The 14,735-nt window shown below is 38.4% G+C and overlaps 1 protein-coding gene across 1 annotated transcript; it reads right to left on the reverse strand.

Moving 5' to 3' along the window:
* Positions 1 to 2,798: 2,798 nt before the first annotated feature.
* Positions 2,799 to 13,588, reverse strand: LOC131994675 (uncharacterized). The gene is made up of 4 exons (XM_059361474.1): positions 11,561 to 13,588; positions 3,683 to 3,708; positions 3,228 to 3,353; positions 2,799 to 3,168 (listed from the first exon to the last, which is right to left on the reverse strand). The coding sequence occupies exons 1-4, from the start codon at positions 13,586 to 13,588 to the stop codon at positions 2,799 to 2,801; spliced, it is 2,550 nt and encodes an 849-aa protein (XP_059217457.1).
* Between the last annotated feature and the right edge of the window lie 1,147 nt (positions 13,589 to 14,735).

A 14,735-nucleotide genomic window follows, 5' to 3' on the forward strand; every position in this document is an offset into this window, starting at 1 on the left:
CTTAAATAAAAGGTATTTGAGATTAGCAAACGTATTTGATGTACAATTTTGAGGCCAATGGCAATATGGGGTTCAAATAAATGATATTTGAGAGTCGAGCAAGATGCTGATATATTTCCAGGGCTAAGTGTTTGGGCGACCACCTCACACCCCAAAACATCTCCAAATAGGACATATTTATCGACCATGTCAATGTGGGGCAGAAGTGAAAGGTATTGGGGAGTAGAGCACGAAATTGATACGCGCTTTCGTAACGAATTTTCTGGGTGTCTACCCTTTCCCCAAAAACAACCCACAAACAGCAATTATTTACTGACCGACGCAATATGGGGCTCAAATAAAGGTATTTGGGAATATATTGGGTTGCCCAAAAATTTTTTTAAAAGAAAGTAAATGCATTTTTAATAAAACTTAGAATGAACTTTAATCAAATATACTTTTTTACACTTTTTTTCTAAAGCAAGCTAAAAGTAACAGCTGATAACTGACAGAAGAAGAATGCAGAGTCACAAGCTGTGGAAAAATTTGACAACGCCGACTATATGAAAAATCCGCAATTACTTTTTGGGCAACCCAATAATACGAATCTGATATTCTTTCCCCAACACACCCACCAAATAGTAAAAATTTACCGCAAAATTTAGCACGATGCTTATATTTTTGCAGGGCTAAGTATCTGGGGGACCACCTCTCCCCACAAAACATCCCTAAATTGGACATACATATCTACCGATCTTCGCAATTTGGGGCTCAAATGAAAGGTATTTGGCAGCAGGGTACGAAATTCATACCCACTTACGGGACCCAACCCACCATCCGCTACCATGGGGCACTTTCCACTACCAAAATCCATTTGAGAATAACGGGCTCCAACAAAGTCTTTTTTACCAATTTTCACAAAATATTTTACAGCTATACCATTTGGATTTTTTTATACCCACCAACGAAGGATGGGGGTATATTTATTTTGTCATTCCGTTTGCAACACATCGAAATATCCATTTCCGACCCTATAAAGTATATATATACTTGATCAGCGTAAAAATCTAAGACGATCTAGATCCGTCGATTCGACGATCCGTCCGTCTGTTCGTCTGACTGTTGAAATCACGCTACAGTCTTTAAAAATAGAGATATTGAGCTGAAATTGTGCACAGATTCTTTTTTTGTCCATAAGCAGGTTAAGTTCGAAGATGGGCTATATCGGACTATATCTTGATATAGCCCCCATATAGACCGATCCGCCGATTAAGGGTCTCAGGCCCATAAAAGCCAAATTTATTATCCGATTTTGATGAAATGCGGGACAGGGAATTGTGTTAGGCCCTTCGACATCTTTCGTCAATTTGGCTCAGATCGGTCCAGATTTGGATATAGCTGCCATATAGACCGATCCTCCGATTTAGGGTCTCAGGCCCATAAAAGCCACATTTATTATCCGATTTTGATGAAATGCGGGACAGTGAGTTGTCTTAGGCCCTTCGACTTCCTTCGTTAAATTGGCCCAGATCGGTTCAGATTTGGTTATAGCTGCCATATAGACCGTTCCTCCGGTTAAGGGTCTTAGGCCCACAAAAGCCACATTTATTATCCGATTTTGATGAAATTTGGGACAGTGAATTGTGTAAGGCCCATCGACATCCTTCGTTAATTTGGCTCAGATCGGTCCAGATTTGGATATAGATCGATCCTCCGATTTATGGTGTAAGGCCCATAAAAGCCACATTCATTATCCGATTTTACTGAAATTTGGTACAGTGAGTTGTGTTAGGTCCTTTGACATATTTCTTCAATTTGGTCCAGATCGGTTCAGATTTAGATATAGCTGCCATATAGACCGATTTCTTGATTTATGGTTTTGGGCCCATAAAATGCTCATTTATTGTCCGATGTCGCCGAAATTTGGAACAGTGAGTTAAGTTAAGCCCATTGACATACTTCTGCAATATCGCACAGATCGGTCCAGATTTGGATATAGCTGCCATATAGACCGATATCTAAGTTTTAGGTTTTGGGGCCATAAAAGACGCATTTATTGTCCGATGTCGCTGAGATTTGACACAGTGAGTTTGGTTAGGCTCATCGACGTCCTTCTTAAATTTCGCCCAGATCGGTCCAGAATTGCATATAGCTGCCATATAGACCGATCTCTCGATTCAAGGTTTAGGGCCCATAAAAGGCACATTTATTGTCCGATTTCGCCGAAATTTGGTACAGTGCTTTGCGTTAGGCTTTTCGACATGTTTATGCAACTTGGCCCAAATCGGTCCAGATTTGCATATAGCTGCCATGTAGACCGATATCTCGATTTAAAGTCTTGGCCCCATAAAAGGCGCATTTATAATCCGATTTCACTGAAATTTGACACAGCGACTTATGTTCGGCTTTTCGACATACGTGTCGTATATAGTAGAGATCGGTATGAGGTATATGAGTATAAGGTATGAAATTTTCATCGAATTTTGATGAAAGGTGGTTTACATATATACCCGAGGTGGTGGGTATCCAAAGTTCGGCCCGGCCGAACTTAACGCCTTTTTACTTGTTTTTTAATTAGACTTTGCAAATGAACCTTTCTTGAAATTTTTTCCTCCCCTCATATTTAAGTTCAAAAAGTTTCCCATATGCCTTTAGAATCGAGTCAATGGGGCTTGCAAAATGAGATGCAGCCAGTAGATGCATTTATCACAGATACGCAACAGTAACGCAATGCCATGCAGTTTTGAAAGAAGAAAGCTAGAGATTCTCCACATTGCAGGTCTTGGAGGCACATTTCTACACCTTCTTAACACTCGATCTCATCTCGTCTTATTTTTGCTATCGTTATAACTTCCACTGCTATCACTTGCCATAGCTAACGAGTGTTGCATGGTCTCGCCCCTCTCTGTGGGTTTATGTGGATGAGCAAATGTACTGCAGTTGCATTTGCTAGGACAATGCAGTTGGCACATAGTTGAGTGGCTAGTGTTGTGGTGCAACGATGCATTTGCATTTGCATCGCATCCAAGATGACGATGATGTGTATGATGCCCTGTATTCCCGGGTGTGGTATCTTCTGAAGGTTGACTGGTGTGGCCTGTGCTGCTGTGCCTGTTTTGATGATTAAGTATGATGAGAAATGATGTGGATGAGTTGGACACCAAAGTCAAACGTACACATACACCATGGCTGGCGTACCAAGATAATGTTGTTGCAAGTAAAGCTTCTGGATTTGAATTATGTACTACAGCGCAAGGCGAGCGTCAACGACAACGATGATGGTCATTGTGTTGAAAGATGTGCGCAAGTGCGTTTTCCCCGGCTGTGCGTCTGGCCATCCTCCCATGCTGTTGTTTTCCATGGTAACGAGGCTTCTGTTGTAATTAGCATGTTGGCAAATAAATTACGTAGAAGCGGTTCCATCAGCCAGTCTCTACACACTGGCAGTGTGTTAAGGGAACATGTGTAGAAATGCTGTTTGCAAAAGCAAGGGCAATCAGCAGCCAGCCAGCAAGCCAATAAACAGACCTAAAAAGCAGATGTAAGACATGTGAGGAAATTTTTCTAAGTTCTGTTTGTAAAGTGTTGACCGAAAATAAGTTGTTTATAAAAGGGAGGTAGACAACACATATTTTGATTATAAATATTTTATTTCTAGGGACAAAAAAAAATATTATTTTCAAAAAAAATTTTCGTAACATACAAAAAATGTTGTCCAAATTCTAAAATCTATAGAAAAAAAGGACAACAATTTTGTAGAAACTCTGGACAACATTTTTTTCTATAGAAATTAGTTCTATAATTTTTTTTTACCCACCACTATGGGATCGGGGTATACTAAGTCTACAGTCATTCCGTTTGTAACACCTCGAAATATTGAACAGCAAAGCCACAAATTACTTTTGGGTTGCCCAAAAAGTAATTGCGGATTTTTCATATAGTCGGCGTTGACAAATTTTTTCACAGCTTGTGACTCTGTAATTGCATTCTTTCTTCTGTCAGTTATAAGCTTGCTTAGGAAAAAAAGTGTAAAAAAAGCATATTTGATTAAAGTTCATTCTAAATATTATCAAAAATGCATTTACTTTCTTTTTAAAAATCCGCACTTACTTTTTGGGCAACCCAATATAATCAGGATCGTCTCAACATTCTGAGTCGATCTGACCATGTCCGTCCGTCTATCGAAATCATGGTAGCGGTCGAACGCGAAAAGCTAGCCCCTTGAAATTTTGCACAGATACTTTATATTAATCTAGATCGTTGGGGATTACAAAAGGGCCAAATCGGTCCATGTTTCGATATAGCTGTCATATAAACCTATCTTGGGTCTTGACTTCTTGAGCCTCTAGAAGGCGCAATTTCTATACAATTTCGCATGACCTATTTCGTGATGACGTCCAACAATTGTGCCAATTATGGTTTGAATCGGTGCATAACCTGATCTACCTGCCATATAAACCGATCTGTGATCTTGACTTCTTGAGCCTCAAGAGGGCGTAATTATTATCCGATTTGGTCGAAAATTTTGTACAACGGCTTTTTCCATGACCTCCAACATTCGTGTCAAATATGGTATGTATCGGTCTTTAGCCTGATACAGCTCCCATTTAAACCGATCTCCCTATTTTACTTCTTAAGCCCCTAAAAGGCAAAATTTTTATTCGATTTGGCTGTAATTTAACACATAGACTTTTACTGTTGTCTCCAACATTCAAGTCACTTAGCATAGCAATTCTTTTCTTTAATCCTTTGTTTGCCTAAAAAGATATACCGGGAAAGAACTCGACAAATGCAATCCACTTTTATTTTTTTTTTTTTTTTGTATTTTATTTTATACTAGCCGAACCGGGTCCGCTTCGCTGCGCCTTTTTGAATTCTCTAATATCATTTTAGGGTGGGTACACTTCGCCCTGAATGCAAATATCGAATTCGTGCCATTGTAGTCTATGACGCTGAACGCGTTCGAATCCTGGCGAGAACATCGGACAAAGCGGTGTCTATACCCTCTTAATGTTGGCAACATTTGCGAGGTACTATGCCATGCATGGTAATTTAAAAAATGTTCCCCAAAGAGGTGTCGCACTACGGGATGCCGTTCGGACTCGGCTATAAAAAACGTCCCTTATCATTGAGTTTAAACTTGAATCGGAAAGCACTTATTATGGAGATTTTGCTCTTCTCGATACCTGGTGGTAATGTTCTTCCTCAGAGTAATGTTCTCATTAAGGGAGGGAAAGCTCCTCAGACATTTCGACTCAAATATGGATATCAAATTCGTACTGCACTTCTAAATCCCTTTAATTTGAGCCCCATTTTCCATGGCCTGTAAATATGAACCGTTTGGAGGGTGTTTTGGGGCTGGGGCGGCCATCGGCACTTTGCACTGAAAATAGATATCAAATTTGTTCTTTATTTCCAAAGGAAATGAAGTTCAGTTTAGGGGGTGCATTAGGGCGTACCCCAAAACACTTGGCTTCAAAATTGGATATCAAATTCGTTTTCTACTCTGAAATATCTTTCACTTGAGTCCCATATTGTCATAATGGGTCAAATAACCCATTTGCCCTATCTTGATGAGGAAAAGCGCCAGCTAGACTTGAACGCAAATTGTAATGTCATATTCGTAATCTACTCCCTAATACCTTTCATTTGAGTCGCACATAGCAATGATCAGGTAATATGACCATTTGGTGGCAATTGGGGTGGGGGGGGGGGGGGGGGGGTCGACCTCCCATTACTTGAATCTAATGTTTTATGCCATATTTGTATTCTACTGCCTAATACTTTTCGTTTGAGTCCCATATTGACATGAACTTCAAATATATCTTTTTCGAGGAGTTTTGGGGGGTGGGCCCGCTGGATAATTGAACCCAAATTTTGATACCATATTCGTTTTCTGGTCTCCAATACCTATCATTTGATACCCTTATTGCGCCCACCGGACCACTTTCGGGTATAGTTGGCATTTTTGGCCTCCATCGCCTCCACCCGATATCTAAAAATTATAAAGCCTATGTTTCCTTTCAGACATACGTACACAACCAAAATTTTAAAAAAATCGGTTCAGCCATTTATCATACAGTCATAATGGGTCTAATGGGGTTTTTGAAGTGTGGCGTGCTCCCCTATACTTTGATCTGATTTTGTATGCCAGATTCGAAATCTATTTACGAATACCTCTCATTTGAGCCCCATATTGAAATGAACGTCCAATATGTCTGATTGGGGGAGTTTTTGGGATTTGGGGCGACCCGATGGGTACTAAGGCTCAAATTTTTATACCATATTCGTATATTGGGTTGCCCAAAAAGTAATTGCGGATTTTTCATATAGTCGGCGTTGACAAATTTTTTCACAGCTTGTGACTCTGTAATTGCATTATTTCTTCTGTCAGTTATCAGCTATTACTTTTAGCTAGCTTTAGAAAAAAAGTGTAAAAAAAGTATATTTGATTAAAGTTCATTCTAAGTTTTATTAAAAATGTATTTACTTTCTTTTAAAAAATCCGCAATTACTTTTTGGGCAATCATACTACGCTCCAATACCTTTCATTTGATACCTATATTGTCCCTATCTGTCCACTTTTGATTTTGTGTTCTGTTTTTGGCATAAGGGGGAGGGTTCGTCCCCGTTGCGACACCGAAATATTGCGACACCGATTTATAAAGCCCATGTTTCCTTCCAGATCAACCTATACAATATGCGAAAATTTCGAGAAAGTCGGTTGTGCCATTTTTCAGTCTAAATGGAATAACAAACCAACTCCCGTATATCCGTGATTGGCTAATGTGCCCATTTTGGTCGTTTTTGTGGGGGTGGGGTGATCCCCTATACTTTGACATGAATTTGTATGCCAGATTCGTTATCTACTCCCGCATACTTTTCATTTGATACCCATATTGTCCTTATCGGTCCACTTATGATTTTGGGTGGTGTTTTTGGGGTAACGGTGGAGGGCTCGCCCCCTTCCGTTATCAATAAATTATAAAGCTTATTCCTACTTCCTAATCATATTCGTACCCTGCTCCCGAATACCTCTCATTTGAGTCCCATATTGTCATGATCATTAAACAAACCTATTTTAAGGGGTTTTCGGGCTGGGGCGGCCCCCCAGGTACTTCGACCCAACTTTTATTATGAAATTCGTACTCTACTCATCAATACCTTTCATTTTAATCCCATATTGTTTCGATCGGTCCAATTTTATTTTTGGTTAGTACTTTGGGGTAAGGGGGAGGGTCCGCCCCCCTCCCGATTTAAAAAAATTTAATATATATATATGTTTCCTGCCACAATCTGTGAAAATTTCAAGGTTATCGGTTCAGCCGTTTTTGATTCTACGTAACCTACAAACAAACCTTGTCCCATATAGTCATGATGGGTCATATGCTCATTAGGGTCGCTTTTGGGGGATGGGGTGACCCCCTATACTTCGATCTGATTTTGTATGCCAGATTTGTAATCTACTCCCAAATACCTTCCATTTCAGCCCTATATTGACATGCACTTCCAATATTATTGTTGGGGGGGGGGTTTTGAGATTGGGGAGGCCTGATGGGTACTTAGACCTCAAATTGTATTCTATTTTCGTATTCTACTCTCCAATACTTTTCACTTGATACCCATATTGTCTCGATCGGTCTACTTTTGATTTTGGGTGGTGTTTTTGTCATAAGGGGAAGATTCTGTGACCCGCTTCCCAAAATTTGAAATTTAAAATTTCAAGGTAATCGGTTCAGCCGTTTTTGAGTCTATGCGGATCAATCAAACAACCAAACACAAATTGAATTTTATATAGAAGATTACTTAATTTTATTTTATTATTTTTTATTTTATTTTAATTTAAATATTTTATTTTTTGGTTTTTTTATATATTTTAATTAGTTTTTATAATTCTTTAATTTTTAATTATTTGACAAAATTCAACGGGCACAACTATTATTCACTCACTTTTCACATAATCATGAATCTTGTCCTCTCATGAACTGATTGGATTTGACTCAACTTGTCAGTTCTATATAAATGAAAACATTTCGAATTCAAACTATAGAATCTTACAAGATGCCCTCTCCCTAAAAAGAAAGAAACTTTTACACTCAGCTTACACTTTCAAAGGACTAGTGTATGTGAAGCGTGATCCCAGCGACGTTCCGGTATGCATTGAAAATTCTGATGCTTTAAATCGGTTTCGTCATACTAAACACACACAAAATCCTACTACTAACATCATCTCATAAACCACAACTCATCTCATGTCATTTATGTTATCCTATATTTAGTTCTTTTGCCATGCATTTCTTACATTTTTATTATAAAGGGTGATTTTTTTGAGGTTAGGATTTTCATGCATTAGTCTTTGACAGATCACGTGGGATTTCAGACATGGTGTCAAAGAGAAAGATGCTCAGTATGCTTTGACATTTCATCATGAATAGACTTACTAACGAGCAACGCTTGCAAATCATTGAATTTTATTACCAAAATCAATGTTCGGTTCGAAATGTGTTCAAATTTTGACAAATTTTGTTCAGCGATGAGGCTCATTTCTGGTTGAATGGCTACGTAAATAAGCAAAATTGCCGCATTTGGAGTGAAGAGCAACCAGAAGCCGTTCAAGAACTACCCATGCATCCCGAAAAATGCACTGTTTGGTGTGGTTTGTACGCTGGTGGAATCATTGGACCGTATTTTTTCAAAGATGCTGTTGGACGCAACGTTACGGTGAATGAACACATTTCGAACCGAACACTGATTTTGGTAATAAAATTCAATGATTTGCAAGCGTTGCTCGTTAGTAAGTCTATTCATGATGAAATGTCAAAGCATACTGAGCATCTTTCTCTTTGACACCATGTCTGAAATCCCACGTGATCTGTCAAATACTAATGCGTGAAAATCCTAACCTCAAAAAAATCACCCTTTAGTAACTTATCATTCATCAAAATTAATTTATCTTCACGTGAGGAATATGTCGCATCGCAGGTGGAGACGTTTCAGGACGCCTGAGTTACATGATGGCTTTCGCTCAGCAAGAGACCATGTCAATAAGTTGATTAAGATAGCGAAGAAAGACTACTATTACAGACGCTTTACTTCTGCAATAGGCTCCAAGTGAACGTGGAAGGTTATTCGAGACATAGGAATTGGGAAAGATACTAATAGATATTCAACAAACTTGGACATCAATGGGCTTAACGATGCCGTTGTTAATGTCCCACAGATCCCAGTTGATCCCAATTTCTATGGCTTCAATATCTCCCCCTCCCACGATGACGACTCTGGTTTTGGCTTCAGCTGTATTGGTCCCACCGATGTCCTTGAGTGCGTCGCGACTGTAAAGTCTAACGCTGTCGGATCTGATGGCATTGATCCTAGATTTGTAAGACTCTTGCTCCCCCTTATTATTCCTCATGTAACCTATGTTTTCAATAGGATTTTGACCACGAGTTACTTTCCATTAGCGTGGAAACATGCCAAAGTCATCCCACTGCCTAAAAATTCCAAGGAATATAGACCAATTGCGATTCTTTGTTACTTGTCAAAGGTCTTTGAGAAATTGTTGTATTTGCAAATGTCGTCTTTTGTCAACGAGAACTCTTTGTTATATGTGAGACAGTCCGGGTTTCGACCTAACCACAGCTGCGTAACTACCTTGGCAGAGGTCACTGAGAGAGAGAGATCAGGGTCAATTTGGAGAATGACAAGATAAATTTCCTTGTTCTTCTTGACCATTCTAAGGCATTTGACACTGTGGATCATTCCTTGTAATGTGATAAGATGAGACATCTTTACAATTTTTCTTCTACGTCCGTTCGTCTTATTTTGTCGTACCTGTCACACCGCACTCAGTCCGTCAGTTATAAGTCTTCTGTATTGGCACCTCTGCTTGTTTTAAAAGGTGTTCCTCAGGGATCAATTCTGGGTCCTCTTCTCTTTTCATGTACAGTAACGACTTGGCGGGTCAATTGTCTTATTGTGAGGTACATATGTACGCTGACGATGTACAGATATGTATATGGGCAGTCCGAGGGATGATATTGCTGAAAACATATGTCTGTCATGATCTGTCAAGAGTCAGCACGTGTAACCCTGTAAAGTCCAAGTGTGTGGTTATCAGAAACAGGCTGTCTCGTTTTTCATGTGATGTCGGTATATTCATTAAAGACTCTAGATTGGAAATCGTTCCTTATGCAAAGAACTTGGGCGTTGTTATTAACAGCACTCTGACTTGGAGTAATCATATCGACTCTGTCGTTGGTCAGGGATATTCAAAATTGCGTGCTCTCTGGGCCACTCAGTCGGTTACTCCGCAGCGGGTTAGGTCTCTCTTGGCAAAAACTTGTCTTGTTCCTGGCATTCTCTAACGCTGTGAGTTGTTTGCTAATGGCGACTCGGTAAGTAGATGTAAGCTAAACACCTTTTTTAATAGCGTTACTCGTTATGTATTTGGCTTGAGACGGCGCGATTCCATCTCTGAATACTCTTTGTCTCTGTATGGCGTCTCCTTACAGCACTTGGTGTTCCTAAGATCGCTTACTTTCCTGCATAAACTGATCTACACGCAGGCACCACAATATCTGTATGGATTTATTGATTTCGCCAGATCTACTAGAGGAAAAAAAATCATTTCAAAAATGTATCGGAGGCTTGTTTCTGAATGGCATATGTTCATATTCGCTGTACGTCTCTGGAATTCACTTCCTAACTATCGGCAATTACTCAGTAACTCGGCAACATTTAAAACCAGACTTTGGAAACATTTTACTGCATTAAGTTGATGAATGTTCAGACTCATTTATATATTTATTTTTATTCTTTTATACTAACCTTAATTTCTTTTTTTTTTTCGGATCAACTAAGTCTATTTATTCCTCTTTAATTGATAAATTCACTTTTGTTTTTTTTTTTCTTTTAAATTCAAATCTACAAAGCCACTAATGTTAGATTTTGGATGTTTGTTTGTTTGTTTGTTTGTTTATTGATACCAGACATCACAAGATAAAAATCTTATAAGTGACGATGCCGGTTTAAGGAATGGATTACATCGAATATGTGTTAAGAAAAATATAAATAAAAAAGTAATTATATTATAAAATTTATCATAAGAGAATTTTTTAGGAATTATACTTTAAATATAGTGTTTGAAAATTGTTTTCTTGAAAAGAGTAGCATTACTTATGGTTTGGATGTTGGATGGCAAATTGTTCCAAAGACGAATACTGTTGATTAAAAATTGTTTTTCAGAGTTTGAGGTTCGGAAGCGTGGTAGAATGATTTTTAGTCCTCTGCCAGATCGAGCAAAATGGAGATGATCATAAAGATATTTTGGCTGCTTAAGATAGATTATTTTTTGCAGTAAAATAACGCATTTCGCTTTGAGGAGGTTTTCGAAACTAATGTCGAATATTTTGTGGGCGAATTGAGAAATTCGGTCTCTCCTTTTCTTATTAAATATGTAGCGAGCAATGTTATTGTAGCTTACTTTTAGTTTGTTGAAGTCTCTCGAATCACAATTTGCGAAAATTTCACATCCATAAAGTAGAGTAGGTATAAGGTAAGATTTCGCTAAAAGCATACGTACTTGAAAAGGTGTAGAAGTCCGCACAGACCACAAACTTCGCAGCATTCCTTGAACTTTACCAACAGCTTTGTTTATATGATTAGTCCAAGTCAGTTTGGAATTGAATATTACACCAAGGTTGCAGGATGTATCAACAGTTTCTATTACCGAGTTGTTCAAAGTAGCTCTTACAGGAGGAATCTGGGTGGTTGATCGTTTTAAAATTTTCATCAGTTTAGTTTTTGACGGATTTAGACAGAGACTATTTTTACTCGCCCAGTTCTGGATTTCATTCAGATCGCAATTAATATTATTTATACATGATTGTACGCAATTTGGTTTAGCGCTGGAGAAAAGCTGAACATCGTCAGCGTACATTTGCACATTACAATGCATTGGAATATCAGGTAGATCATTTATGTATACAGAAAAAAGTAAGGGACCAAGGATAGAGCCCTGCGGAACACCTCTAGGTACATCAAGTGCCGCAGATGTTGTATCACCGACATTGACGGATTGACGGCGTCCGGTAATGTATGATGAAATCAGTTTACAGGCCGGTTTGGAGAAAAAGAAAAGTCTGTCAAGCTTCGAGATAAGAATATCATGGTTCACTGTGTCAAAGGCTTTACTGTGGTCCAGTAAAACCAGAAATGATACCATATTATTATCCATATTTTGTCTCAATTCTTCCACAACGTCAATTAATACAGTAGAGCAGTTTCTTTTTGTTCGAAAACCAGATTGTCTATCATTCAAAAGACCTCTGAAACTCAGGAAGGCATCTATTTGAGTATTTATAATACGTTCCAAAGCTTTAGAGAAAAACGGCAGGATAGCAATCGGACGGAACTCTGAATTCTGTTTGGGTATCGGTATAATTTTTGCCAATTTCCAGTCTGTTGGGAACGTTGACTTTGTAAGAATGTTGTTATAAATGTGTGTAACAAATGGAAGTATTTTCGGCAGTACCAATTTGGCAAATCTAGGATGTATGCCATCAAATCCCATTGCGTCAGACTTTATGGTTGCAAAACTTTGTAAGACTTCTTCGGGACTAACACATCTAAACGAGAATGTGTCTTCAATCTGTGCTGTAGAAATATTAGAATAAGTGTTTGTGCCAGGGTCCACAGTATTTATTTTCAAAAAGTTTTCATTTATCTCATCTAGGTCAGAGATAGAAAGACAATCAGTGTTGGTATTGGATTTCGATCCAATTCCGATGTTCCTTATTTCTTTCCATTTTCGCTTACTATCAATTGCATTTTCGAATTTCCTTTTATAGTACTGCTTTTTGGACTCGTTAGTCTTTTTGAGCACATCTCTTCTAGCGGATTTAAACGTGTCATACAGTGTAGGCAGTCTATAACGTTTCCATCTTTTATATGCCAAATTTCGAACGCTGATCAAGTGCTTGATTTCAGGAGTAAACCATGGCTGTTGTTTTCTGTTAGTATAAATGACTTTGACAGGAACGCATGTGTCGTAAATTGAGCAAAGGTTATGATTTAGGAAGGAAACTTGTTCGTCAACACCTTCCATATAGAAAATCTCTTCCCAAGGTACTTCATCTAAACTTTGATGCAGAAGTGGCCAGTCAATGTTTTTGAAGTCGCGATATGTCGATGTACAAACAGTGGGATTAATTTCGAAGTGGTATGTGACGAAAAGCAAATCATGCTTGGAGAATGCGGGGGCATCTAGCTGATTGTAGAGAGATATTTTGGACAAATGGCTGACAAAGAACACATCTAGCAGACTCGCGTTACTTCTTGTGAAGTGAGTTGGTGCGGAATCATTCACAGGAAGTAGCCCTAGGGTTTGCATTGAGTCGGCAAGACAGCGCTCAACAAGCAAGTTGCTATTAAAATCACCAGCTACGATTATATTGTCGTACTCGATGGAAATTATATCAATAGTTTCTATTAATTCTTCAAAATCTATTGATGAATTTGGTCTGTAGACGCAACCCAGCAGTAATCTTTTCTTGTCATCAGATAAAAGTTCCAGAAATAAGTATTCAATGCGGGAAGAGCGGTTTGACATAAATTAAGTTAGTAAGTTATTCATTCAAAATCTGTGATGTATTGTATAGCTATAGATTCTTAGTTTTAAGTGTTTACTATGTACAATTGTTGGAGATATTACCCGCACTTTAATTATAAGAATTTTATATTCTTGTTGTTGCAAATTGTTACAAATTTTTAAAAAACAGAACATTTGGAAACCTTCTTCCTTCACCTTATAACCTCCTTTGTGATTCCTGGATGGTAATGATTTTCTTTTCCTACAATGATGCATCTTCTATCTACTTTAGACAACTTCCATATCCCCCCTCCATAACACAGTGTAGATGGTATAGAAAATCTAAAATCTGTTCTTAATTGGATTAAAACATGCTTCGGCAAATGAAAAGGGAAAAACTGATCATAGATTCATGGCACATCAATAGACTATGAAATTATCCCAAGCAAAAATCCAAGCACACCAATAATGTGAAGACAGCAGCATCATCAGAAACAGCAGCCAGCATTAGCTAAAGTGGACATAATTTATGAAGGCATGAGGGAGGATAAACAGGAGAAGTTTTGCCATATACGTATAAACGCCAATGTTGACATGACGATCATCGACAAGATGGGGATGTTGTAGTTGTTGCTCTTGCTGGCATTATCATTAAATTGCAAAAATACATGATCGATGAAACCATTGAGGGAGTGCATTGTGGTTACTGCGAAGAATGTATGGAAAGATACCAAAAAGGAAAGAAAAATAGCAGGCCTTTTTTGATATTAAAACTCCTGAAAGTAAGGAGTTTGAAATTTTAACTAGAATTTCTAATCTTAGACTTAGCCTTTCTTAGCCTATTAGAAACCCCTGCAATAGTTCTTTATCTGCTTCAAACCACTGTGTATAGTTTGTATTAGCTACTTCAAATATGTTGTTAATGGACAATAAAAAGGCTTTTATTAAGAGACCTATTATGACTTTCGGGTCGTTGATTGATCTTTCCCCCTCCCCTTCCCTAAGAATATGTATTGACAAGAATGATAGCTATAGGCAATAGGCCTGGACTCACAGAGAGTGGAGTACCAGAGGGATGACTTGCCATGGGTCGTTGAGGCTAAAGTCGATGATGCTGATGATGCTGTTCGTTGTCTGTCTTGAATGAACCAATGCATGATTATGGCAT

Source organism: Stomoxys calcitrans, chromosome 2 (genome assembly GCF_963082655.1).
Source record: "Stomoxys calcitrans chromosome 2, idStoCalc2.1, whole genome shotgun sequence".
In the NCBI taxonomy this organism is placed as follows: Eukaryota; Metazoa; Arthropoda; class Insecta; order Diptera; family Muscidae; genus Stomoxys; species Stomoxys calcitrans.

Coding starts and splice junctions, on each gene's coding strand:
- LOC131994675 (XM_059361474.1), bottom strand. CDS start 13,588: ATGTCAAACCGCTCTTCCCGCATTGAATACTTATTTCTGGAACTTTTA. Junction 3,354..3,682: donor GAATTTGGACAACATTTTTT/GTATGTTACGAA, acceptor TAATTACAACAG/AAGCCTCGTTACCATGGAAA. Junction 3,169..3,227: donor GTTGACGCTCGCCTTGCGCT/GTAGTACATAAT, acceptor TTGGTACGCCAG/CCATGGTGTATGTGTACGTT.